Source organism: Ranitomeya variabilis, chromosome 4, assembly GCF_051348905.1.
Source record: "Ranitomeya variabilis isolate aRanVar5 chromosome 4, aRanVar5.hap1, whole genome shotgun sequence".
NCBI lineage: Eukaryota > Metazoa > Chordata > Amphibia > Anura > Dendrobatidae > Ranitomeya > Ranitomeya variabilis.
Genome location: NC_135235.1, coordinates 528234728 through 528260859, shown reverse-complemented (window position 1 = coordinate 528260859; position 26132 = coordinate 528234728). Strand labels below are relative to the sequence as shown.

At 46.3% G+C, this 26132-nt stretch overlaps 2 protein-coding genes across 3 annotated transcripts in view; one reads left to right on the top strand and one right to left on the bottom strand.

Annotated features, from left to right (window-relative positions):
* The window catches only part of STAC2 (SH3 and cysteine rich domain 2), a 307072-nt gene that overhangs the window by 70139 nt on the left and 210801 nt on the right, over positions 1 to 26132 (top strand). The window contains exon 1 of one of the 2 annotated variants that reach the window (XM_077252332.1): positions 6698 to 6818. The exons of the other annotated variant lie outside the window; for it this stretch is intronic. Coding sequence (XP_077108447.1) covers positions 6750 to 6818 — 69 coding nt within the window. The 5' untranslated portion in view covers positions 6698 to 6749. Of the gene's footprint in view, positions 1 to 6697; positions 6819 to 26132 lie in introns of those variants that run through there. 2 annotated transcript variants of the gene reach the window in all.
* Positions 91 to 6113, bottom strand: LOC143765543 (uncharacterized). Its single transcript, XM_077252331.1, has 6 exons — positions 4319 to 6113; positions 4155 to 4229; positions 3961 to 4047; positions 3642 to 3858; positions 3389 to 3548; positions 91 to 3277 (listed from the first exon to the last, which is right to left on the bottom strand). Exons 1-6 carry the CDS (start codon positions 4505 to 4507, stop codon positions 2260 to 2262), a joined length of 1746 nt encoding a protein of 581 aa, XP_077108446.1. The 5' UTR covers positions 4508 to 6113; the 3' UTR covers positions 91 to 2259.

Genomic DNA, 26132 nt, shown 5'->3' with positions numbered 1-26132 from the left:
GCGGAAAGGCGTAGGATGCTTCTGCAGCAACGGAGACGAAGACGAATGTGGATTCATCCGATTAATCAACTACGGATGACCCGGGGTGTCCAGTCCACTCTGTACCTGGAGTTGCGGCACAATCCACACAAATTCCACAACTACGTGCGGATGAGGATTGAACATTTTGATTTTTTGCTTGCAAAACTGGAGGATGTCATCCGAAGACAGGATACAAGGATGAGGCTTGCCATCACACCGGCGGAGCGGCTGATGGTGACCCTGCGGTAAGCCTCTTTTTTTTATTTCATTGCTGATATTGAATGTTATATTACATGCTGCAGAAAATACTGCGCTGGCATATTGCGCACTATTTTCTGCAGCATGTAGTTTTGGTTTTCTTGGCGGACATTCAACTGCTTTATTTAAATGTCATTGCTGATATTGAATGTTAACAGACTGCAGAAAATACTGTGCTGAAATATTGCGTTGCATTTTCTGCAGTTTTTTTTTTTTTGGGTTTTTTTGGGTTTGATGACATGCAACTGCTTTTTTCCTGTCATTGGTCATTTTGAATGTTATATTACATGCTGCAGACAATACTGCGCTGACATATTGCGCACTATTTTCTGCAGCATGTAGTTTGTGTTTTCTTGGCGGACATTCAACTGCTTTATTTAAATGTCATTGCTCATATTGAATGTTAGATAACAGACTGCAGAAAATACTGCGCTGAAATATTGCGTTGCATTTTCTGCAGTTTTTTTTTTTTTGGGTTTTTTGGGTTTGATGACATGCAACTGCTTTTTTCCTGTCATTGGTCATTTTGAATGTTATATTACATGCTGCAGACAATACTGCGCTGACATATTGCGCACTATTTTCTGCAGCATGTAATTTGGGTTTTCTTGGCGGACATTCCACTGTTTTTTTACACCGGATTCATGCTGGTTTTATTGGGTCTCCTGTCATTTTAAAAAAAATTAACAGTGCCATATTATAAAAAATTGCACAGACAAACAATTTTTAACATTTTTTTTTTTTTTTTTTTTATAAAGTTTCCTAGCTACGGGTGAATCTATGACTTCGCTCCATTATCAGTTCAGGCTGGGCATTTCAACTATCTCTGGAATAGTGAAGGACACATGTCGGGCTGTTTGGACCACTTTGCAACCAGAGTATATCCCCCAACCATCCACGGAAATCTGGTTGCGAAGTGCTGAAGAGTTTCAGCAAATTTGCAATTTCCCTAATTGTGTGGGTGCAGTTGACGGGAAACACATAAGGATTGCGAAACCGGCAGGAACAGGATCGGAGTATTATAATTATAAGAAGTATTTCTCCATCGTCCTTATGGCTATTGCAGACGCCAACTGCAGGTTCCTTGCCGTGGACATTGGAGCGTATGGACGGTCCAATGATTCGCAAGTGTTTAAAAACTCTCCGATGGGTCGTTGCCTTTATGGAGAGAGCTACGATTTCCCGCCAGCCAGACCACTGCCAGGAACAAATGACCCAGCCCTGGAATATGTCTTTGTAGGTGATGAAGCCTTTCAACTGTCGCTGCACCTACTGAAACCGTACAGTAGCCGGAACTTAAACCATACCAAGCGGGTCTTTAATTACCGGCTTACTAGAGCACGAAGAGTAGTGGAGTGTTCCTTTGGCATATTGACGGCGAAGTGGCGAGTTCTGCTGACGGCTATCAAGCTGAAAACAACAACTATAGACGAGGTAGTTAAAGCCTGTGTGGTGCTCCACAACTTTGTCCTGTCAAAGGAGCCCGTTTCTTTGGATGATGAAGAGTTGGAGACCACCTTGTGGGACTACCGCAGCAGCTCGGTTCGCTCTACAAGTTCAGTTACAAGGATGAGGGACCAGTTTGCCGATTATTTTGTCTCACCTGTCGGGCGGATCCCGTGGCAAGACATGATTGTGTAACCTGTTTCCCATGTGTAACCTGTTTCCCATGTGTTTTGGTTATGTAAAAAAAGTGTTTCTGCCCCCCCCCCCAAAAAAAAGGCCCAAAAGCGTGGTTTTCTTGCTAGTAAAACCATTATGTTATACCCTTTACATGTCTGGTGTTTGTTTTTATTAAACCTTTTTTTATTATATTACCTTAATAAATCCACACACACACAAAGAGTAGAATTGTAATCCGAATTTTATTTTAACTCTTTTTTTTTTTTTTTTTTTTTGTTTTGCAAAAAAAATATATATATATTTTCCAACATTTTTATAGAAAAATTAGAACATTTTTTAGAATCTTATTTACACACTTTACAAATTTTCAAAGTGTTGGGTGGAGATATGAGAGGAGGATGTGCCGGAAGGTTGGACCACGTCGATAGGTGGGGAAACCCTACTTGTTTGGGGTGCAGTGGAAGTGGGGGTTAAACCAAGAGGCTGACCAGAGGGGGGTGGTGTTGGGGTAGGTGGAAGAGAAAAGTTCAGTAAGGAAAACATTGGGGAAGTAATTTGGTCTAGGGGCCGGGATTGTTGTGGGGACTGGGTCGGGTATTGTGACTGGGTAGGGTAGTGGGAGTGGCGTGGGGTTTGGTAATGGTGCTGGTGTGGGGATTGGAGCTGGGTTTGGTAATGCTGCTGGTGTGGGTATTGGGGCTGGGTTTGGTAATGGGGGGTATGGTGTGGAAATGGGGCCTGGTGTGGAATTGGAGTGGAGGTGTGGTGAGGTGTGTGGGTCGATTCATTAATGGCCTGCAGTGCAGCATTATGGCAGGTATTCATTACCCGCATCTGTTGCTCAAAAGAAAGCTTCTCCATGCTCATGAGCATGGATTGGAAAAAAAGGTTGGCCGGATCGGGACTTACAGCTGAATGCAGCCTATCCAAGCGACTGCTGGTTTCCTGGCTTGTTTCACTGATGCGTGATTGCACCATGTTGAAACCAGCAGTCACTTGCTCTCCCAAAATTTTGAAAGAGCCTTGGAAGGATGCATTCAGGTGTAAGAACTCAGGAGCATAGCTCCTTTCCTGACCCCTCTGGCGCTGCCGCCACGAACCTAATGGTGGTGTCGAGGTGGCAGGATCAGAGGGGTGGGGTAAAGGGAACGCTAACTGTTCAGCATCAGATGCGAGCAATGAAGCCTGCAATAATGCTCCACTGCTTGGGGCGGATGAAGTGGAGGGGACAGAGGGGTCAGAGGAGAGGACAGAGGGGTCAGAGGAGGGGACAGAGGTGTGGGGCCTACCGACGTGGCCCTCAGTGGCGGACTCAGGAGGGATCGCTTCAGAGGGCGCAGAGGAAGATGCAGGCGCCCGGTGGCTGGAGAAGGTGCTGTGAAAGAAAAAACAAAAGAAATTAATACATTGGAATGAAAAAGCCCTGACTGAAAGCAAACTAAGTAGACAGGTTAACATGGTTATAATTGGGCTGTAGAATACTTACACTCTGCTTAGCATGGTTCGCCTCAGGAAGGAGAGGGCCTGGCCATATTTATATCTGCTCCTCTTCCTTCCTGCAGAGCCACTCGGGGCCTTCATCTCATCATTGAATTCCCTCTTAAAGCGATCCCTCAGTGACCGCCACCGCTTCCTAACCTTTCCAACTGTGAAGACAAGAATCAAAAGAAAAAACAAAAAATTGGTAAATGCAATACATTACAGTCAGCTCAAAACATCACTGGAAAGTGAATACTTACCTAGTTTGCTCTGCTGCTGAGGATGAAGGCTCTCCCGCCTTGGAAACAGGGTGCGACACACTTCGTCCCAGAGCCGACGGGTGACACCGGTATCTGCATGCCTGCGGTCAGCCATGTTCCACAGCGGCTCCCGCTCACGAACCTCCTCGATGAGACAGTCTACATCAATGTCATCATCATCATCATCCTCCTCTTCTGCGGGAGCACGCTGTGAAGCCTGTGTCAAAAAAAAAAAAAAAAAAAGGAAAACAAACAAATTAGTACACTGAAATACTAAAGTACCAATAGAATCCCCCTCCCCCCCAAAAAAAAAACTCACTGATGGCCGACCGTGGCGACGAGTCCGCCGACTCTGGGACTGTCTGGGAGAGCCTTCAGCGGCAGCAGCAGGAGCAGCAGCAGCAGCCTGAAATGAAGGAAACAAATTCTCAGTTAAGGTAGGCAGGTGTTTAGTAATCTGTTTTGTGTATGGTGCAGTGTGATGTGCGAAGCAACTGTTTCACCACTACTTACACTTGGTTCCTCCTCCACTTGCATCTCTCCACCCGTCTCGCCCCCTTCTGACAGCTCCTCATCTGATTCAGCTTCCTGTTGAAACATAATGTATGCATGTAGTTATCCATAAAAATTTAATTTAAAGAAATTTAAAAAAAAAAAAAAATTTTGTGTTAACTTACCGATACACGCTGTTGCTGTGGAGGAGGGCTGTCAGAAGAGGACATCGTTTTGTGGTCCTGGTGGGCAGCGGCTGTGTCCTGGTGGGCAGCGGCTGTGTCCTGGTGGGCAGCGGCTGTGTCCTGGTGGGCAGCGGCTGTGTCCTGGTGGTTCTGTAAGTTAAAGACACACTTGCAATCTGCTCGACACATTGAAGTAGCAGATTGGGGTCTTCAAAACTTACTTCTAGCTCTTTAGCTGTGGTCCTGGTGGGCAGCGGCTGTGTCCTGGTGGGCAGTGGCTGTGTCCTGGTGGGCAGCGGCTGTGTCCTGGTGGGCAGCGGCTGTGTCCTGGTGGTTCTGTAAGTTAAAGACACACTTGCAATCTGCTCGACACATTGAAGTAGCAGATTGGGGTCTTCAAAACTTACTTCTAGCTCTTTAGCTGTGGTCCTGGTGGGCAGCGGCTGTGTCCTGGTGGGCAGTGGCTGTGTCCTGGTGGGCAGCGGCTGTGTCCTGGTGGGCAGCGGCTGTGTCCTGGTGGTTCTGTAAGTTAAAGACACACTTGCAATCTGCTCGACACATTGAAGTAGCAGATTGGGGTCTTCAAAACTTACTTCTAGCTCTTTAGCTGTGGTCCTGGTGGGCAGCGGCTGTGTCCTGGTGGGCAGTGGCTGTGTCCTGGTGGGCAGCGGCTGTGTCCTGGTGGGCAGCGGCTGTGTCCTGGTGGTTCTGTAAGTTAAAGACACACTTGCAATCTGCTCGACACATTGAAGTAGCAGATTGGGGTCTTCAAAACTTACTTCTAGCTCTTTAGCTGTGGTCCTGGTGGGCAGCGGCTGTGTCCTGGTGGGCAGTGGCTGTGTCCTGGTGGGCAGCGGCTGTGTCCTGGTGGGCAGCGGCTGTGTCCTGGTGGTTCTGTAAGTTAAAGACACACTTGCAATCTGCTCGACACATTGAAGTAGCAGATTGGGGTCTTCAAAACTTACTTCTAGCTCTTTAGCTGTGGTCCTGGTGGGCAGCGGCTGTGTCCTGGTGGGCAGTGGCTGTGTCCTGGTGGGCAGCGGCTGTGTCCTGGTGGGCAGCGGCTGTGTCCTGGTGGTTCTGTAAGTTAAAGACACACTTGCAATCTGCTCGACACATTGAAGTAGCAGATTGGGGTCTTCAAAACTTACTTCTAGCTCTTTAGCTGTGGTCCTGGTGGGCAGCGGCTGTGTCCTGGTGGGCAGCGGCTGCGGTCCTGGTTTATCTGTTATATGTATAATGGATCTATAGTTAGACCACCCCCTGAACTAGGTAATGTTCAATGATAAACACCCTACTAAAATGATGTCAGAAATGTTCATACAGGTGAACACCAAAACCCCCCCAAAAAGTTGCACGTTATACCATTCATTTCCATGTCCCAAAAAACAAAATTTTTTAATGTTAACACCATGAAAAAATATATTTGACACATTTTATTTAAAATAAATAACCTCTCCCCCCCCCAAAAAAAAAAAAAAATACTTTACAGGTTAACCTTTATTAAAAAAAATGAGCCCTCAACCAACCCTGTATTGCATGTGTAACCATTGGTACATACACCAGTTTTAAATTTACCTTTATGAAATAATACTACGGACATTTTTTTAATAAACATTTTATTATAATTTTTTTTTTGCACTTTTTTTTTTAAAAATCACAAGGAGCTGACATGCTCTTTATTTTAAATACAAGTACTTCAACTGCAAATGGTTATAACTGTAATAAAAAAAAATTCAACACTTTTATTAAATAGAAAAACCCCACACTCACACATTCAAACCACAAGCTGCACACCGCTAGACTTTTTTAAAAAACACATCAGATTTAAAAAAAAAAAAAAAGAAAAAAAAAAAATTTAAACCACATGCTGCACAGACCACTATACAGTCAATACATCAGAAAAAGGCAAATAACCAATTATACAGCATGGACAAATGCACATGCCATCAACAAGACGTACCCAAAAAACATGCATGGTATGTGTCCACATTCAGGATCGCATCAGAATTTGGGCAGGATTTCCCATCAGTATTTGTAAGCCAAAACCAGGAGTGTAAAAATTAGGTAAAGTATAATACGAAAACAGGCACACTTTTGCTTTTATCACCCACTCCTGGTTTTGGCGTACAAATACTGATGGAAAATCCTGACCACATCCTGATGCAATCCTGCACATGGACACATACCCTCCCACATGAACAGGCATAAAATTGGCAAAGGCATAATATGGTGCAGGCACATGGTACAAAAGCACACAGCCGTCCAAAAATGCACACATACACATGCACGCACATAGCTTTATGCAAATACACATATGTACAACAAAGGCAGAAAGGTGAAACCAATCAGAAGACGCATACACACACACACATACAAAAGGCTGACAATCCTTTGGCTGAAGCAGCAGGTCTTCACAGTGGCTGGCATCATGGTGGATCTGGACTCTAGCATGGCACTGGCTGGTGCAGGACGATGGCAGGCCTCAGGTTCTCTTCAGGTTTTAAGCTCTTGTTGTAGTCAGTAGTACCTCATACACACAGAAATGCACAGGCACACAGATGCACACTAAAATTGCAATACTCACACTGGCTATGGTGGCTGGAGTCTTGTAGCAGGATGTCTGGAGTCTTGTGGCAGGATGGCTGGAGTCTTGTGGCAGGATGGCTGGAGTCTTGTGGCAGGCTGGCTGCAGTCTTGTGACAGGCTGGCTGGGGTCTTGTGCTTGGCTGGGGTCTTGTGGCAGGCTGGCTCTTGCTGGCAGGCTTCTTTGCTTCTCTGTGTCTTGCTGGCATATGTGGGGTTCAAGGCCCAGGCCAGGTTTATATAGATTTGGGGGTGTCTGACCAATTGGCAACAAAATACTTCTTCTGAGCATGCTCAGTGTAAAAAAAACGTATTGCAGCGCTGCATTGCGTCGTACGACGTGTCCCGACGCATCCGTCGCTCATAGGCTTCCATTGCAGCCAACGACGTATGCCGCAGGATGCGTCGCGACACGTTTTTTAGGCGGAGACAAAAAACGTTACAATCTACGTTTTTTTGAGACGACGTGTCGCCAAATTTCGACGCATCCGTCGTAAAACGTACACGACGTATGCCAATCCGTCGCCATACGTCGCCAATACAAGTCTATGGGAAAAAAACGCATCCAGCAAAAAGTTTTGCTGGATGCGTTTTTTCTGAAAAAAGACGTTTTGAAACGTAATGCAGTTAACGCTAGTGTGAAAGTAGCCTTAGGAGCCGGTTTTTTCTTTGTGGCTAAGAAAGATGGCTCTTTGAGGCCGTGCATTGATTATCGGCTTTTGAATAAAATCACGGTTAAATATCAATATCCGTTGCCACTGCTGACTGATTTGTTTGCTCGCATAAAGGGGGCCAAGTGGTTCTCTAAGATAGATCTCCGTGGGGCGTATAATTTGGTGCGAATTAAGCAGGGGGATGAGTGGAAAACCGCATTTAATACGCCCGAGGGCCACTTTGAGTATTTGGTGATGCCTTTTGGTCTTTCAAATGCCCCTTCAGTCTTTCAGTCCTTTATGCATGACATTTTCCGTGATTATCTGGATAAATTTATGATTGTGTATCTGGATGATATTTTGATTTTTTCGGATGACTGGGACTCTCATGTCCAGCAGGTCAGGAGGGTTTTTCAGGTTTTGCGGTCTAATTCCTTGTGTGTGAAGGGTTCTAAGTGCGTTTTTGGGGTTCAAAAGATTTCCTTTTTGGGATATATTTTTTCCCCCTCTTCCATCGAGATGGATCCTGTCAGGGTTCAGGCTATTTGTGATTGGACGCAACCCTCTTCTCTTAAGAGTCTTCAGAAATTTTTGGGCTTTGCTAACTTTTATCGTCGATTTATTGCTGGTTTTTCTGATGTTGTTAAACCATTGACTGATTTGACTAAGAAGGGTGCTGATGTTGCTGATTGGTCCCCTGCTGCTGTGGAGGCTGTTGTGAATTTACTTTTTGCTCCCTCTAGTGGTTACTAGTTTTTTGACTCTGGTTTTTCTGTCATTCCTTTTATCCGCACCTGGGTCGTTAGTTAAGGGTGTTGCTATTTAAGCTCCCTGGACCTTCAGTTCTATGCCTGGCAACGTAGTTATCAGAGCTAGTCTGCTGTGCTCTTGTCTACTGATCCTGGTTCCAGTTATATCAGCTAAGTCCGCTTTTTGCTTTTTGCTATTTTGTTTTGGTTTTGTATTTTTGTCCAGCTTGTTCCAAATATATATCCTGACCTTTGCTGGAAGCTCTAGGGGGCTGGTGTTCTCCCCCCGGACCGTTAGACGGTTCGGGGGTTCTTGAATTTCCAGTGTGGATTTTGATAGGGTTTTTGTTGACCATATAAGTTACCTTTCTTTATTCTGCTATCAGTGAGCGGGCCTCTCTGTGCTAAACCTGGTTCATTTCTGTGTTTGTCATTTCCTCTTACCTCACCGTTATTATTTGTGGGGGGCTTCTATCCAGCTTTGGGGTCCCCTTCTCTGGAGGCAAGAAAGGTCTTTTGTTTTCCTCTACTAGGGGTAGCTAGATTCTCCGGCTGGAGCGTGTCATCTAGAATCAACGTAGGAATGATCCCCGGCTACTTCTAGTGTTGGCGTTAGGAGTAGATATATGGTCAACCCAGCTACCACTGCCCTATGAGCCGGATTTTTGTATTCTGCAGACTTCCACGTTCCTCTGAGACCCTCGCCATTGGGGTCATAACAGTTTGCCAGGCCCGTATTAAATGTTTAATGCATTGCAGAAGAGGGATTATAAGAAAGAAGATTCTGAGTTTTTTTTTTTTTTCTTCTTCCCCTTTACCTCAGAGTGGCTATGCTTGCTGCAGACATGAATGTCCAGACCTTGATTACAAGTGTGGACCAGCTGGCTACTCGTGTGCAGGGCATACAAGACTATGTTATCAGTAATCCTAGGTCAGAACCTAAAATACCGATTCCTGAACTGTTTTCCGGAGACAGGTTTAAGTTTAGGAATTTTGTGAATAATTGTAAATTGTTTTTGTCCCTGAGACCCTGTTCATCTGGAGACTCTGCTCAGCAAGTAAAAATTGTTATTTCGTTCTTACGGGGCGACCCTCAGGATTGGGCTTTTTCGCTGGCGCCAGGAGATCCGGCATTGGCTGATATTAATGCGTTTTTTCTGGCGCTCGGTTTACTTTATGAGGAACCCAATCTTGAGATTCAGGCAGAAAAGGCCTTGCTGGCTATGTCTCAGGGGCAGGACGAGGCTGAAGTGTACTGCCAAAAATTTCGGAAATGGTCCGTGCTGACACATTGGAACGAGTGTGCACTGGCCGCTAATTTTAGAAATGGCCTTTCTGAAGCCATTAAGAATGTTATGGTGGGTTTTCCCATTCCCACGGGTCTGATTGATACTATGGCACTGGCTATTCAAATTGACCGGCGGTTGCGGGAGCGCAAAACCGCAAATTCCCTCATGGTGTTGTCTGAACAGACACCTAATTCGGTGCAATGTGATAGAAAAATCGCAAATTCCCTCATGGTGTTGTCTGAACAGACACCTGATTTAATGCAATGTGATAGAATCCTGACTAGAAATGAGCGGAAAATTCATAGACGCCGGAATGGCTTGTGCTACTACTGTGGTGATTCTACACATGTTATCTCAGCATGCTCTAAACGTATAGCTAAGGTTGTTAGTCCTGTCACCGTTGGTAATTTGCAACCTAAATTTATTCTGTCTGTAACTTTGATTTGCTCACTGTCGTCTTTTCCTGTCATGGCGTTTGTAGATTCAGGTGCTGCCCTGAGTCTTATGGATCTGTCATTTGCTAAGCACTGTGGTTTTACTCTTGAACCATTAGAAAATCCTATTCCTCTTAGGGGTATTGATGCTACGCCATTGGCAGCAAATAAACCGCAGTATTGGACACAGGTTACCATGTGCATGACTCCTGAACACCGCGAGGTGATACGTTTCCTGGTTTTACATAAAATGCATGATTTGGTTGTTTTAGGGCTGCCATGGTTACAGACCCATAATCCAGTCCTGGACTGGAAGGCTATGTCAGTCTCAAGTTGGGGCTGTCGTGGTATTCATGGGGATTCCCTGCCTGTGTCTATTGCTTCTTCTACGCCTTCGGAAGTTCCGGAGTATTTGTCTGATTATCAGGATGTCTTCAGTGAGTCTGAGTCCAGTGCACTGCCTCCTCATAGGGACTGTGACTGTGCTATAGATTTGATCCCAGGCAGTAAATTTCCTAAGGGAAGACTGTTTAATCTGTCGGTACCTGAACATACCGCTATGCGTTCATATATCAAGGAGTCTCTAGAGAAAGGACATATTCGTCCGTCTTCTTCCCCTCTTGGTGCGGGATTCTTTTTTGTGGCAAAAAAGGACGGATCTTTGAGACCTTGTATTGATTATCGGCTTTTAAATAAGATCACTGTCAAATTTCAGTATCCTTTACCGCTGTTGTCTGACTTGTTTTCCCGGATTAAAGGTGCCAAGTGGTTCACCAAGATAGATCTTCGTGGTGCGTACAACCTTGTGCGCATTAAGCAAGGTGATGAATGGAAAACCGCATTCAATACGCCCGAAGGTCATTTTGAGTACTTGGTGATGCCTTTTGGGCTCTCCAATGCGCCTTCAGTTTTTCAGTCCTTTATGCATGACATTTTCCGGAAGTATCTGGATAAATTTTTGATTGTTTATCTGGATGATATTTTGGTTTTTTCTGATAATTGGGATTCGCATGTGGAGCAGGTCAGGTTGGTCTTTAAAATTTTGCGTGAAAATTCTTTGTTTGTCAAGGGCTCAAAGTGTCTCTTTGGTGTACAGAAGGTTCCCTTTTTGGGGTTCATTTTTTCCCCTTCTGCTGTGGAGATGGACCCAGTCAAGGTCCGAGCTATTCTTGATTGGACTCAGCCCTCGTCGGTTAAGAGTCTACAGAAGTTCTTGGGTTTCGCTAACTTCTACCGTCGTTTTATCGCTAATTTTTCTAGCATTGTGAAACCTTTGACGGATATGACCAAGAAGGGCTCCGATGTAGCTAACTGGGCTCCTGCTGCCGTGGAGGCTTTCCAGGAGTTGAAACGCCGGTTTACTTCGGCGCCTGTTTTGTGCCAGCCCGATGTCTCACTTCCCTTTCAGGTTGAGGTGGATGCTTCAGAGATTGGAGCAGGGGCCGTTTTGTCGCAGAGAGGCCCTGGTTGCTCTGTTATGAAACCTTGTGCCTTTTTCTCTAGGAAGTTTTCGCCTGCCGAGCGAAATTATGATGTGGGCAATCGGGAGTTGTTGGCCATGAAATGAGCATTTGAGGAGTGGCGTCATTGGCTCGAGGGTGCTAAGCATCGTGTGGTGGTCTTGACTGATCACAAAAATCTGATGTATCTCGAGTCTGCTAAACGCCTTAATCCGAGACAGGCCCGCTGGTCATTGTTTTTCTCCCGCTTTGATTTTGTTGTCTCGTATTTACCAGGTTCAAAGAATGTGAAGGCCGATGCTCTTTCTAGGAGCTTTGTGCCTGATGCTCCTGGAGTCGCTGATCCTGTTGGTATTCTTAAAGATGGAGTTATCTTGTCAGCTATTTCTCCGGATCTGCGACGTGTGTTGCAGAGATTTCAGGCTGATAGGCCTGAGTCTTGTCCACCTGACAGACTGTTTGTCCCGGATAAGTGGACCAGCAGAGTCATTTCCGAGGTTCATTCCTCGGTGTTGGCAGGTCACCCGGGAATTTTTGGCACCAGAGATCTGGTGGCCAGGTCCTTTTGGTGGCCTTCCTTGTCAAGGGATGTGCGGTCATTTGTGCAGTCCTGTGGGACTTGTGCTCGAGCTAAGCCTTGCTGTTCTCGTGCCAGCGGTTTGCTCTTGCCCTTGCCTGTCCCGAAGAGACCTTGGACACATATCTCCATGGATTTCATTTCTGATCTTCCGCTATCCCAGGGCATGTCCGTTATCTGGGTGATATGTGATCGCTTCTCAAAGATGGTCCATTTGGTTCCTTTGCCTAAGCTGCCTTCCTCTTCCGATCTGGTTCCTGTGTTTTTCCAGAACGTGGTTCGTTTGCACGGCATCCCTGAGAATATTGTGTCAGACAGAGGATCCCAGTTCGTTTCCAGATTCTGGCGATCCTTTTGTAGTAGGATGGGCATTGATTTGTCGTTTTCGTCTGCTTTCCATCCTCAGACTAATGGACAGACGGAGCGAACCAATCAGACTTTGGAGGCTTATTTGAGGTGTTTTGTCTCTGCTGATCAGGACGATTGGGTGACATTCTTGCCGTTGGCTGAGTTTGCCCTTAATAATCGGGCTAGTTCCGCCACCTTGGTTTCGCCTTTTTTCTGCAACTCTGGTTTCCATCCTCGCTTTTCTTCGGGTCATGTGGAGCCTTCTGACTGTCCTGGGGTGGATTCTGTGGTGGATAGGTTGCAGCGGATCTGGAATCATGTGGTGGACAACTTGAAGTTGTCACAGGAGAGGGCTCAGCGCTTTGCCAACCGCCGCCGCGGTGTGGGTCCCCGACTACGCGTTGGGGATTTGGTATGGCTTTCTTCCCGCTTTGTTCCTATGAAGGTCTCCTCTCCCAAATTTAAACCTCGTTTTATTGGGCCTTACAAGATATTGGAAATCCTTAATCCTGTATCTTTTCGTCTGGATCTTCCTGTGTCGTTTGCTATTCACAATGTATTTCATAGGTCCTTGTTGCGGCGGTACATTGTGCCTATAGTTCCTTCTGCTGAGCCTCCTGCTCCGGTGTTGGTTGAGGGCGAGTTGGAGTACGTGGTGGAGAAGATCTTGGATTCTCGCCTCTCCAGGCGGAGGCTTCAGTACCTGGTCAAGTGGAAGGGCTATGGTCAGGAGGATAATTCCTGGGTGGTCGCCTCTGATGTTCATGCGGCTGATTTAGTTCGTGCCTTTCATGCCGCTCATCCTGATCGCCCTGGTGGTCGTGGTGAGGGTTCGGTGACCCCTCACTAAGGGGGGGGTACTGTTGTGAATTTACTTTTTGCTCCCTCTAGTGGTTACTAGTTTTTTGACTCTGGTTTTTCTGTCATTCCTTTTATCCGCACCTGGGTCGTTAGTTAAGGGTGTTGCTATTTAAGCTCCCTGGACCTTCAGTTCTATGCCTGGCAACGTAGTTATCAGAGCTAGTCTGCTGTGCTCTTGTCTACTGATCCTGGTTCCAGTTATATCAGCTAAGTCCGCTTTTTGCTTTTTGCTATTTTGTTTTGGTTTTGTATTTTTGTCCAGCTTGTTCCAAATATATATCCTGACCTTTGCTGGAAGCTCTAGGGGGCTGGTGTTCTCCCCCCGGACCGTTAGACGGTTCGGGGGTTCTTGAATTTCCAGTGTGGATTTTGATAGGGTTTTTGTTGACCATATAAGTTACCTTTCTTTATTCTGCTATCAGTGAGCGGGCCTCTCTGTGCTAAACCTGGTTCATTTCTGTGTTTGTCATTTCCTCTTACCTCACCGTTATTATTTGTGGGGGGCTTCTATCCAGCTTTGGGGTCCCCTTCTCTGGAGGCAAGAAAGGTCTTTTGTTTTCCTCTACTAGGGGTAGCTAGATTCTCCGGCTGGAGCGTGTCATCTAGAATCAACGTAGGAATGATCCCCGGCTACTTCTAGTGTTGGCGTTAGGAGTAGATATATGGTCAACCCAGCTACCACTGCCCTATGAGCCGGATTTTTGTATTCTGCAGACTTCCACGTTCCTCTGAGACCCTCGCCATTGGGGTCATAACAGGAGGCCTTTCGGGAGCTTAAGCGCCGCTTTTCTTCCGCCCCTGTGTTGCGTCAGCCTGATGTTGCTCTTCCTTTTCAGGTTGAGGTCGACGCTTCTGAAATCGGAGCTGGGGCGGTTTTGTCGCAGAGAAGTTCCGATTGCTCCGTGATGAGACCTTGTGCTTTTTTCTCGCGTAAATGTTCGCCCGCCGAGCGGAATTATGATGTTGGGAATCGGGAGCTTTTGGCCATGAAGTGGGCTTTTGAGGAGTGGCGTCATTGGCTTGAGGGGGCTAGACATCAGGTGGTGGTATTGACTGACCACAAAAATCTAATTTATCTTGAGTCCGCCAGACGCCTGAATCCTAGACAGGCGCGCTGGTCGTTGTTTTTCTCTCGGTTTAATTTTGTGGTGTCCTACCTGCCGGGTTCTAAGAATGTTAAGGCGGATGCCCTTTCTAGGAGTTTTGAGCCTGACTCCCCTGGTAATTCTGAACCTACAGGTATCCTTAAGGATGGAGTGATATTGTCTGCCGTTTCTCCAGACCTGCGGCGGGCCTTGCAGGAGTTTCAGGCGGATAGACCTGATCGTTGCCCACCTGGTAGACTGTTTGTTCCTGATGATTGGACCAGTAAAGTCATTTCTGAGGTTCATTCTTCTGCGTTGGCAGGTCATCCTGGAATCTTTGGTACCAGGGATTTGGTGGCAAGATCCTTCTGGTGGCCTTCCCTGTCTCGAGATGTGCGAGGCTTCGTGCAGTCTTGTGACGTTTGTGCTCGGGCCAAGCCTTGTTGTTCTCGGGCTAGTGGATTGTTGTTGCCCTTGCCTATTCCGAAGAGGCCCTGGACGCACATCTCGATGGATTTTATTTCGGATCTTCCTGTTTCTCAGAAGATGTCTGTCATCTGGGTGGTGTGTGATCGTTTCTCTAAGATGGTCCATTTGGTTCCCCTGCCTAAGTTGCCTTCTTCTTCCGAGTTGGTTCCTCTGTTTTTTCAAAATGTGGTCCGTTTGCATGGTATTCCGGAGAATATCGTTTCTGACAGAGGTACCCAATTCGTGTCTAGATTTTGGCGAGCATTCTGTGCTAGGATGGGCATAGATTTGTCTTTCTCGTCTGCTTTCCATCCTCAGACTAATGGCCAGACCGAGCGGACGAATCAGACCTTGGAGACATATTTGAGGTGTTTTGTGTCTGCAGATCAGGATGATTGGGTTGCTTTTTTGCCTTTAGCGGAGTTTGCCCTCAATAATCGGGCCAGCTCTGCCACCTTGGTGTCTCCCTTTTTCTGTAATTCGGGGTTTCATCCTCGATTTTCTTCTGGTCAGGTGGAGTCTTCGGATTGTCCTGGAGTGGATGCTGTGGTGGAGAGGTTGCATCAGATTTGGGGGCAGGTAGTGGACAATTTGAAGTTGTCCCAGGAGAAGACTCAGCTTTTTGCCAACCGCTGGCGTCGGGTTGGTCCTCGGCTTTGTGTTGGGGACTTGGTGTGGTTGTCTTCTCGTTTTGTCCCTATGAGGGTTTCTTCTCCCAAGTTTAAGCCTCGGTTCATCGGCCCGTACAAGATATTGGAGATTCTTAACCCTGTGTCCTTCCGTTTGGACCTCCCTGCATCTTTTTCTATTCATAATGTTTTTCATCGGTCATTATTGCGCAGGTATGAGGTACCGGTTGTGCCTTCCGTTGAGCCTCCTGCTCCGGTGTTGGTTGAGGGCGAGTTGGAGTACGTTGTGGAAAAAATCTTGGACTCCCGTGTTTCCAGACGGAAACTCCAGTATCTGGTCAAATGGAAGGGATACGGTCAGGAGGATAATTCTTGGGTGACTGCCTCTGATGTTCATGCCTCCGATTTGGTCCGTGCCTTTCATAGGGCTCATCCTGATCGCCCTGGTGGTTCTGGTGAGGGTTCGGTGCCCCCTCCTTGAGGGGGGGGTACTGTTGTGAAATTGGATTTTGGGCTCCCCCGGTGGCCACTGGTGGAATTGAACTGGTGTGCATCATCCTCTCTGTTCACCTGTTTCCATCAGTATGTGGGAGTCGCTATTTAGCCTTGCTCCTCTGTCACTTCCATGCCGGTCAACATTGTAATCAGAAGCCTTTCTGTGCATGTTCCTGCTGCTAGACAACTCCCAGCTAAGTTGGACTTTAGTCCTTGTTTGTTTTTGCATTTTGTTCCAGTTCACAGCTGTAGTTTCGTTTCTGTGTCTGGAAAGCTCTTGTGATCTGAAATTGCCACTCTGATGTTATGAGTTAATACTAGAGTCTTAAAGTAATTTCAGGATGGTATTTTGATAGGGTTTTCAGCTGACCATGAAAGTGTCCTTTCTGTCTTCCTGCTATCTAGTAAGCGGACCTCAATTTTGCTAAACCTATTTTTCATACTACGTTTGTCATTTCATCTAAAATCACCGCCAATATTTGTGGGGGCCTCTGTCTGCCTTTCGGGGAAATTTCTCTAGAGGTGAGCCAGGACTATATTTTCCTCTGCCAGGATTAGTTAGTCCTCCGGCCGGCGCTGGGCGTCTAGGGATAAAATGCAGGCTACGCTACCCGGCTACTGTTAGTTGTGCGGCAGGTTTAGTTCATGGTCAGTTTAGTTTCCATCCTTCCAAGAGCTAGTTCTTATGTTTGCTGGGCTATGTTCTCTTGCCATTGAGAACCATAACACTAACCCTTGTTGAAAAATAACAATAAATATATTTTCTTTATTTAATTATTTTCCCTACCTTTAGGGGTGATAAAGGGGGGTTTACTTACTATTTTTTTATTTTTATCACTGTGATAGGTTCTATCACAGTGATCAAAATGTACCTGGAATGATTCGTCGGGTGCACTGCATGCGCCCGCCATTTTGGAAGATGGCGGCACCCACGGTGAAGACGGACGGACACCGGGAGGGACACTAGGACTCGATAGTTGGGGGTGTGAGATCGGACCGTGGGGGGAGCGGAGGGGAGGACGGAGGGGAGAGGATAGTAGCGGAGGACAGGACGAAGGGGAGGAAAGACTGGCGGTGGTGGCAGATCGCCGTCATCAGTTGGTGGCGGGACCAGATCGGGGTCTCCAGCTGTGGTCGATGATATTGCAGCATCGGGACATGGCTGGATTGTAATATTTCACCAAGTTTCATTGGTGAAATATTACGATTGCTCTGATTGAAAGTGAAAGTGAAACATTCACTTTTAACAGCCAATCAGAGTGATCGTAGCCACGGGGGGGGGGCAAAGCCACCCCCCGGGCTCAAGTGCAACTCCTCCTGTTCCTGAAGGTCGGGTGAAATTTCAATTAACCGTTTCACCCAACCTGCAGGAGTGCGATCATTCTGTGACACAGCATATGCGTCACAGGTCGGATTGGCACCGAATTTCATGATGCATACTCTGTGTCACAGGTCGGGAAGGGGTTAAAGACTTGCAATAATTGGGAGCCCCATTAAAGCTTTTGCTGTTATGATCCTAGTGGCAAGGATCGCAAGTAGGACTAGCTAAGTAACTAAACCGACTACAAACTCTGGGGAAGTGGTAACTGAATTGACCGCAACCTGATCCTATCCGCAAACAACTATAGGCAGCCGTGGAACGTTACCTGAAAATCCTAGACGTCTCTTCACGGCCTGAGAAACTGACTATTCCTAGAGGGAACGAAAGTCCTCACTTGCCTCAGTGAAATGACCCCAAAGATATAGAATAGCCCCCCACAAATATTAACGGTGAGTTAAGGGGAAAGCACAAACGCAGAGATGAAATTAGATTTAGCAAATGAGGCCCGCTAACACTAGGAAGCAGAAAATAGAAAGGGAACTGTGCGGTCAATTAAAAACCCTATTCAAAATATCCACGCAGAGATCACTCGAGCCCCCGCACCAACTAACGGTGCGGGGGAAGCAACTCTGTACCCCAGAGCAAACCAGCAGAAGAAATCACATATTAGCAAGCTGGACTAAACTCATCATACACAGAAATCATATTGCAGACTGATGAGCAAAAAATAATTAAACAGAACTTAGCTTCTCCTGAAGAGACTGAAACCGAAGATAATCAGGAGTAATCAGAATAGCACTGAGTACATTGACAGCCGGCAACAAGTGGAAGTGAAACAGAGCTAAATAGGAAACTCCCAAGTGAATAACGAGGCAGCTGATCAGCCAAAGACCCGCAGGATAACAAACAAAGCCACCAGGGGGAGCCCAAAACAAAAGTCACACAATACCACCTGTGACCACAAGAGGGAGCCTGAAAACAGAGTTCACAACAGTACCCCCCCCCCCTTGAGGAGGGGTCACCGAACCCTCATCAAAACCCCCAGGGCGATCGGGGTGAGCCACATGGAAGGCACGAACCAAATCGGCCGCATGAACATCAGAGGTGACAACCCAGGAATTATCCTCCTGACCATAGCCCTTCCATTTAACCAAATACTGAAGCCTCCGTCTAGAAATACGAGAATCCAAGATCTTCTCCACCACGTATTCCAATTCTCCCTCAACCAGCACAGGGGCAGGAGGCTCAACCGGAGGACCCACAGGCACCACATACCTCCGCAACAACGACCGATGAAACACATTATGAATAGCAAACGATGCTGGGAGGTCCAAACGAAATGACACAGGGTTAAGGACTTCCAAAATCTTATAAGGACCGATAAACCGAGGCTTGAACTTAGGAGAGGAGACCTTCATAGGAACAAAGCGAGAAGACAACCACACCAAGTCCCCAACGCGAAGTCGGGGACCCACACAGCGACGGCGGTTGGCAAAGCGCTGAGCCTTCTCTTGTGACAGCTTCAAATTGTCCACAACATGATTCCAAATCTGATGCAACCTATCCACCACAACATCCACTCCAGGACAATCAGAAGGCTCCACCTGACCCGAGGAAAAACGAGGATGAAACCCCGAATTACAAAAAAAAGGAGAAACCAAAGTAGCAGAACTAGCCCGATTATTAAGGGCAAACTCGGCCAATGGCAAAAAAGTCACCCAGTCGTCCTGATCAGCAGAAACAAAACATCTCAAATAGGTTTCCAAGGTCTGATTAGTTCGTTCGGTTTGGCCATTCGTCTGAGGATGGAAGGCCGACGAAAAAGACAAATCAATGCCCATCTTAGCGCAAAAGGTCCGCCAAAATCTAGACACAAACTGGGATCCTCTGTCGGAAACAATATTTTCAGGGATCCCATGCAAACGAACCACATTTTGAAAATACAGCGGAACCAACTCGGAGGAGGAAGGCAACTTAGGCAAGGGCACCAAATGGACCATCTTAGAAAAACGATCACACACCACCCAGATGACAGACATTCTCTGAGAGACATGGAGATCCGAAATAAAATCCATGGAAATGTGCGTCCAAGGCCTCTTCGGGACAGGCAAAGGTAACAGCAAACCACTGGCACGAGAACAGCAAGGCTTAGCCCGAGCACAAATTCCACAAGACTGCACAAAGGAACGCACCTCCCGCGACAAGGAAGGCCACCAGAAGGACCTGGCCACCAAATCTCTGGTACCAAATATTCCAGGATGGCCCGCCAACACCGAAGAATGAACCTCGGAAATAACTCTGCTGGTCCATCTATCCGGGACAAACAGTCTCTCCGGTGGACAACGGTCAGGTCTATCCGCCTGAAACTCCTGCAGCACTCGTCGCAAATCTGGGGAGATGGCAGACAAAATCACCCCTTCTCTGAGAATACCAGCCGGCTCTGAATCTCCAGGAGAGTCAGGCACAAAACTCCTAGAAAGAGCATCAGCCTTTACATTCTTCGAACCAGGCAGGTATGAGACCACGAAATCAAAACGAGAGAAAAACAACGACCAACGAGCCTGTCTAGGATTCAGCCGCTTGGCCGACTCGAGATAAATCAGATTCTTGTGATCAGTCAAGACCACCACATGATGCTTAGCTCCCTCGAGCCAATGTCGCCACTCCTCAAATGCCCACTTCATAGCCAACAACTCCCGATTACCGACATCATAATTCCGTTGGGCAGGCGAAAACTTTCTTGAAAAGAAAGCACATGGCTTCATCACAGAGCCATCGGCGCTTCTCTGCGACAAAACAGCCCCTGCTCCAATCTCGGAAGCATCAACCTTGACCTGGAAAGGAAGAGAGACATCTGGCTGACATAAGACCGGAGCCGAAGAAAACCGGCGCTTCAGCTCCCGAAAGGCCTCCACAGCCGCAGGAGACCAGTTAGTAACATCAGAACCTTTCTTGGTCAAATCCGTCAAAGGCTTAACAACACCAGAAAAATTAGCGATGAAGCGACGGTAAAAATTAGCAAAACCCAAGAACTTCTGAAGACTCTTAACAGATGTAGGCTGCGTCCAGTCATGAATAGCCTGAACCTTGACTGGGTCCATCTCAATAGTAGAAGGAGAAAAAAATGAAACCCAAAAAAGAAACCTTCTGGACTCCAAAAAGACATTTTGAGCCCTTCACAAATAAAGCATTGGCACGCAGGACCTGAAACACCATCCTGACCTGCTTAACATGGGACTCCCAATCATCAGAAAAAAACAGAATATCATCCAGATACACAATCATAAATTTATCCAGATATTCGCGGAAGATATCGTGCATAAAAGACTGAAAGACAGAAGGAGCGTTAGAAAGTCCAAAAGGCATCACCAAGTACTCAAAATGGCCTTCGGGCGTATTAAATGCAGTTTTCCATTCATCACCCTGCTTAATACGCACAAGGTTATACGCACCACGAAGATCTATCTTGGTGAACCAACTAGACCCCTTAATGCGAGCAAACAGATCAGATAACAATGGCAAAGGATACTGAAATTTGACCGTGATTTTATTTAGAAGGCGATAATCAATACAAGGTCTCAGAGAACCATCCTTCTTAGCCACAAAAAAGAACCTCGCACCAAGAGGGGAGGAGGAGGGGCGAATAAGTCCTTTCTCCAAAGACTCCTTTATATAACTCCGCATGGCAGCATGCTCCGGCACTGACAAATTGAAAAGTCGTCCCTTAGGAAACTTACTACCAGGAATCAAATTTATAGCACAATCACAATCCCTATGAGGAGGTAGAGAACTGAGTTTGGGCTCATCAAATACATTCTGGTAGTCTGACAAAAACGCAGGGACTTCAGAAGGAGTGGATGAAGCAATTGACACCACAGGAGCGTCGCCATGAATTCCCTGACAACCCCAACTTGACACAGACATTGCTTTCCAATCCAGGACTGGATTATGAGTCTGCAACCATGGCAGACCCAACACGACAACATCATGCAAATTATGCAGCACAAGAAAGCGAATCACCTCCTGATGAACAGGAGTCATGCACATGGTCACTTGTGTCCAGTACTGAGGTTTATTCGTAGCCAATGGCGTAGCATCAATTCCCCTTAGTGGAATAGGGAATTTTAAAGGCTCCAAAACAAAACCACAGCGCCTGGCAAATGACAAGTCCATCAGACTCAGGGCAGCCCCTGAATCTACAAAAGCCATAACCGGGTAAGATGACAAGGAACAAATCAGGGTAACAGACAAAATGAACTTAGGCTGTAAAGTACCAATGGTGACAGATTTATCAACCTTTTTTTTGCGCTTAGAGCATGCTGAGATAACATGAGCTGAGTCACCACAGTAAAAGCACAACCCATTTTGCCGTCTATAATTTTGCCGTTCACTTCTGGTCAGAATTCTATCACATTGCATAGACTCAGGTGTCTGTTCAGAAGACACCGCCAAATAGTGCGCAGGTTTGCGCTCCCGCAAACGCCGATCAATCTGAATGGCCAGAGTCATTGACTCATTCAGACCTGCAGGCGTAGGGAACCCCACCATGACATTCTTAATGGCCTCAGAAAGACCTTTTCTGAAATTTGCAGCCAGGGCACACTCATTCCACTGAGTAAGCACCGACCATTTCCGAAATTTCTGGCAGTACACCTCTGCTTCATCTTGCCCCTGAGAGAGGGCCAACAACGCTTTTTCAGCCTGGTTCTCAAGATTAGGTTCCTCATAAAGCAATCCAAGGGCCAGAAAAAATGCATCAACACTGAGCAATGCCGGATCCCCTGGCGCCAATGCGAAGGCCCAATCTTGAGGGTCACCACGCAAGAAAGAAATTATAATTTTAACTTGCTGAACGGAATCACCAGAGGAACAAGGTTTCAAAGAAAGAAACAATTTACAATTGTTCTTAAAATTCAGGAACCTAGATCTATCTCCAGAAAACAACTCCGGAATAGGTATTCTAGGCTCTGACATAGGACTGTGAACAACAAAATCCTGAATACTTTGTACCCTTGCAGCAAGATGATCTACACTGGAGGCCAAACTCTGAATATCCATATCAGCAACTGAGTTCAGAGCCACACCAAGATTAAGAGGAGGAGAGAAGCTAGACACACAGCAGCTAGACACACGGCAAAAAAAATTCTCAAGGCTTCTTTTCTCCTGCTTCTGCCATGCAATTAACACTTTACCGGCCGGCTGTACTGTTATGATCCTAGTGGCAAGGATCGCAAGTAGGACTAGCTAAGTAACTAAACTGACTACAAACTCTGGGGAAGTGGTAACTGAATTGACCGCAACCTGATCTTATCCGCAAACAACTATAGGCAGCCGTGGAACGTTACCTGGAAATCCTAGACGTCTCTTCACGGCCTGAGAAACTGACTATTCCTAGAGGGAACGAAAGTCCTCACTTGCCTCAGTGAAATGACCCCAAAGATATAGAATAGCCCCCACAAATATTAACGGTGAGTTAAGGGGAAAGCACAAACGCAGAGATGAAATTAGATTTAGCAAATGAGGCCCGCTAACACTAGAAAGCAGAAAATAGAAAGGGAACTGTGCGGTCAATTAAAAACCCTATTCAAAATATCCACGCAGAGATCACTCGAGCCCCCGCACCAACTAACGGTGCTGGGGAAGCAACTCTGTACCCCAGAGCAAACCAGCAGAAGAAATCACATATTAGCAAGCTGGACTAAACTCATCATACACAGAAATCATATTGCAGACTGATGAGCAAAAAATAATTAAACAGAACTTAGCTTCTCCTGAAGAGACTGAAACCGAAGATAATCAGGAGTAATCAGAATAGCACTGAGTACATTGACAGCCGGCAACAAGTGGAAGTGAAACAGAGCTAAATAGGAAACTCCCAAGTGAATAATGAGGCAGCTGATCAGCCAAAGACCCGCAGGATAACAAACAAAGCCACCAGGGGGAGCCCAAAACAAAAGTCACACAATACCACCTGTGACCACAAGAGGGAGCCTGAAAACAGAGTTCACAACATTTTGCTTTGGGGCCCATGCTGTTCAAGTTACACCACTGCACATGATCACCAACTCCCAGCACCGACACCGGAGAATCCTCACAGCGTGCATTCTCTTAGAGAATTCAGATGTCTGCAGTCACATAGTCACTGCAGACTTTATCTTCAAGCTTGGACAACTACTTGAACCAAAACCACTGTACTAAGACTGATATTACCACCATAAAGTTATCATATAATGGTAATAACAGGTCTACACCAGTTCTCTGCAGACCCTATATGTATATATTGTGCAAGTTCTCACCAGTGACGTCTCGCTGATTGTCCCTACTGAAGCCACTAAGTGGTCTCACTCACTATGATACCTGTTGTGAAATTGGATTTTGGGCTCCCCCGGTGGCCACTGGTGGAATTGAACTGGTGTGCATCATCCTCTCTGTTCACCTGTTTCCATCAGGATGTGGGAGTCGCTATTTAGCCTTGCTCCTCTGTCACTTCCATGCCGGTCAACATTGTAATCAGAAGCCTTTCTGTGCATGTTCCTGCTGCTAGACAACTCCCAGCTAAGTTGGACTTTAGTCCTTGTTTGTTTTTGCATTTTGTTCCAGTTCACAGCTGTAGTTTCGTTTCTGTGTCTGGAAAGCTCTTGTGATCTGAAATTGCCACTCTGATGTTATGAGTTAATACTAGAGTCTTAAAGTAATTTCAGGATGGTGTTTTGATAGGGTTTTCAGCTGACCATGAAAGTGCCCTTTCTGTCTTCCTGCTATCTAGTAAGCGGACCTCAATTTTGCTAAACCTATTTTCATACTACGTTTGTCATTTCATCTAAAATCACCGCCAATATTTGTGGGGGCCTCTGTCTGCCTTTCGGGGAAATTTCTCTAGAGGTGAGCCAGGACTATATTTTCCTCTGCCAGGATTAGTTAGTCCTCCGGCCGGCGCTGGGCGTCTAGGGATAAAACGCAGGCTACGCTACCCGGCTACTGTTAGTTGTGCGGCAGGTTTAGTTCATGGTCAGTTTAGTTTCCATCCTTCCAAGAGCTAGTTCTTATGTTTGCTGGGCTATGTTCTCTTGCCATTGAGAACCATAACAGTTTGACCGGCCACAAAGGGTTAAATTAATTGACAGAGAAAGGAGAGAAAAGAGAAGTCTGCTGAAGATTTTTTTTTTTTTTTTTTCCCCTCAGTTCTGAGTGTGCTTGTAATTGAATCTCTTGCAAGTCTGCCTATATTGCAGCCTTTCTCTCTCTCTCTCTCCTTCTAATCCTGGAATGGCTCTGTGTTCACCTGTTTAAAATGGATATTCAGAGTTTAGCTGCAGGTTTGAATAATCTCACCACGAAAGTTCAAAATTTACAAGATTTTGTTGTTCATGTTCCTATATCTGAACCTAGAATTCCTTTGCCTGAATTTTTCTCGGGGAATAGATCTTGCTTTCAAAATTTCAAAAATAATTGCAAGTTGTTTTTGTCCCTGAAATCTCGCTCTGCTGGAGATCCTGCTCAGCAGGTCAGGATTGTGATTTCCTTGCTCCGGGGCGACCCTCAGGATTGGGCTTTTGCATTGGCTCCAGGGGATCCTGCGTTGCTCAATGTGGATGCGTTTTTTCTGGCCTTGGGGTTGCTTTATGAGGAACCTCAGTTAGAACTTCAGGCGGAAAAGGCCTTGATGTCCCTATCTCAGGGGCAAGACGAAGCTGAAATATACTGCCAGAAATTCCGTAAATGGGCTGTGCTTACTCAGTGGAATGAGTGCGCCCTGGCGGCGAATTTCAGAGAGGGTCTCTCTGATGCCATTAAGGATGTTATGGTGGGGTTCCCTGTGCCTGCGGGTCTGAATGAGTCCATGACAATGGCTATCCAGATCGATAGGCGTCTGCGGGAGCGCAAACCTGTGCACCATTTGGCGGTGTCTACTGAGAAGACGCCAGAGAATATGCAATGTGATAGAATTCTGTCCAGAAGTGAACGGCAGAATTTTAGACGAAAAAATGGGTTATGCTTCTATTGCGGTGATTCAACTCATGTTATTTCAGCATGCTCTAAGCGTACTAAGAAGCTTGATAAGTCTGTTTTAATTGGCACTTTACAGTCTAAGTTTATTCTATCTGTGACCCTGATTTGTTCTTTATCATCTATTACCGCGGATGCCTATGTCGACTCTGGCGCCGCTTTGAGTCTTATGGATTGGTCCTTTGCCAAACGCTGTGGGTATGATTTGGAGCCTCTTGAAACTCCTATACCCCTGAAGGGGACTGACTCCACCCCATTGGCTAGCAATAAACCACAATACTGGACACAAGTAACTATGCGGATTAATCCGGATCACCAGGAGATTATTCGCTTTCTTGTGCTGTATAACCTACATGATGTGTTGGTGCTTGGATTGCCATGGCTGCAATCTCATAACCCAGTCCTTGACTGGAAAGCTATGTCTGTGTTAAGCTGGGGATGTAAGGGGACGCATGGGGACGTACCTGTGGTTTCCATTTCATCATCTATTCCCTCTGAGATTCCTGAATTCTTGACTGAATATCGTGACGTTTTTGAAGAACCTAAGCTTGGTTCATTACCTCCGCACCGGGAGTGCGATTGTGCCATAGATTTGATTCCGGGTTGTAAATACCCTAAGGGTCGTTTATTTAATCTGTCTGTGCCTGAACATGCTGCTATGCGAGAATATATAAAGGAGTCCTTGGAAAAGGGACATATTCGTCCTTCGTCATCTCCCTTAGGAGCCGGTTTTTTCTTTGTGGCTAAGAAAGATGGCTCTTTGAGGCCGTGCATTGATTATCGGCTTTTGAATAAAATCACGGTTAAATATCAATATCCGTTGCCACTGCTGACTGATTTGTTTGCTCGCAT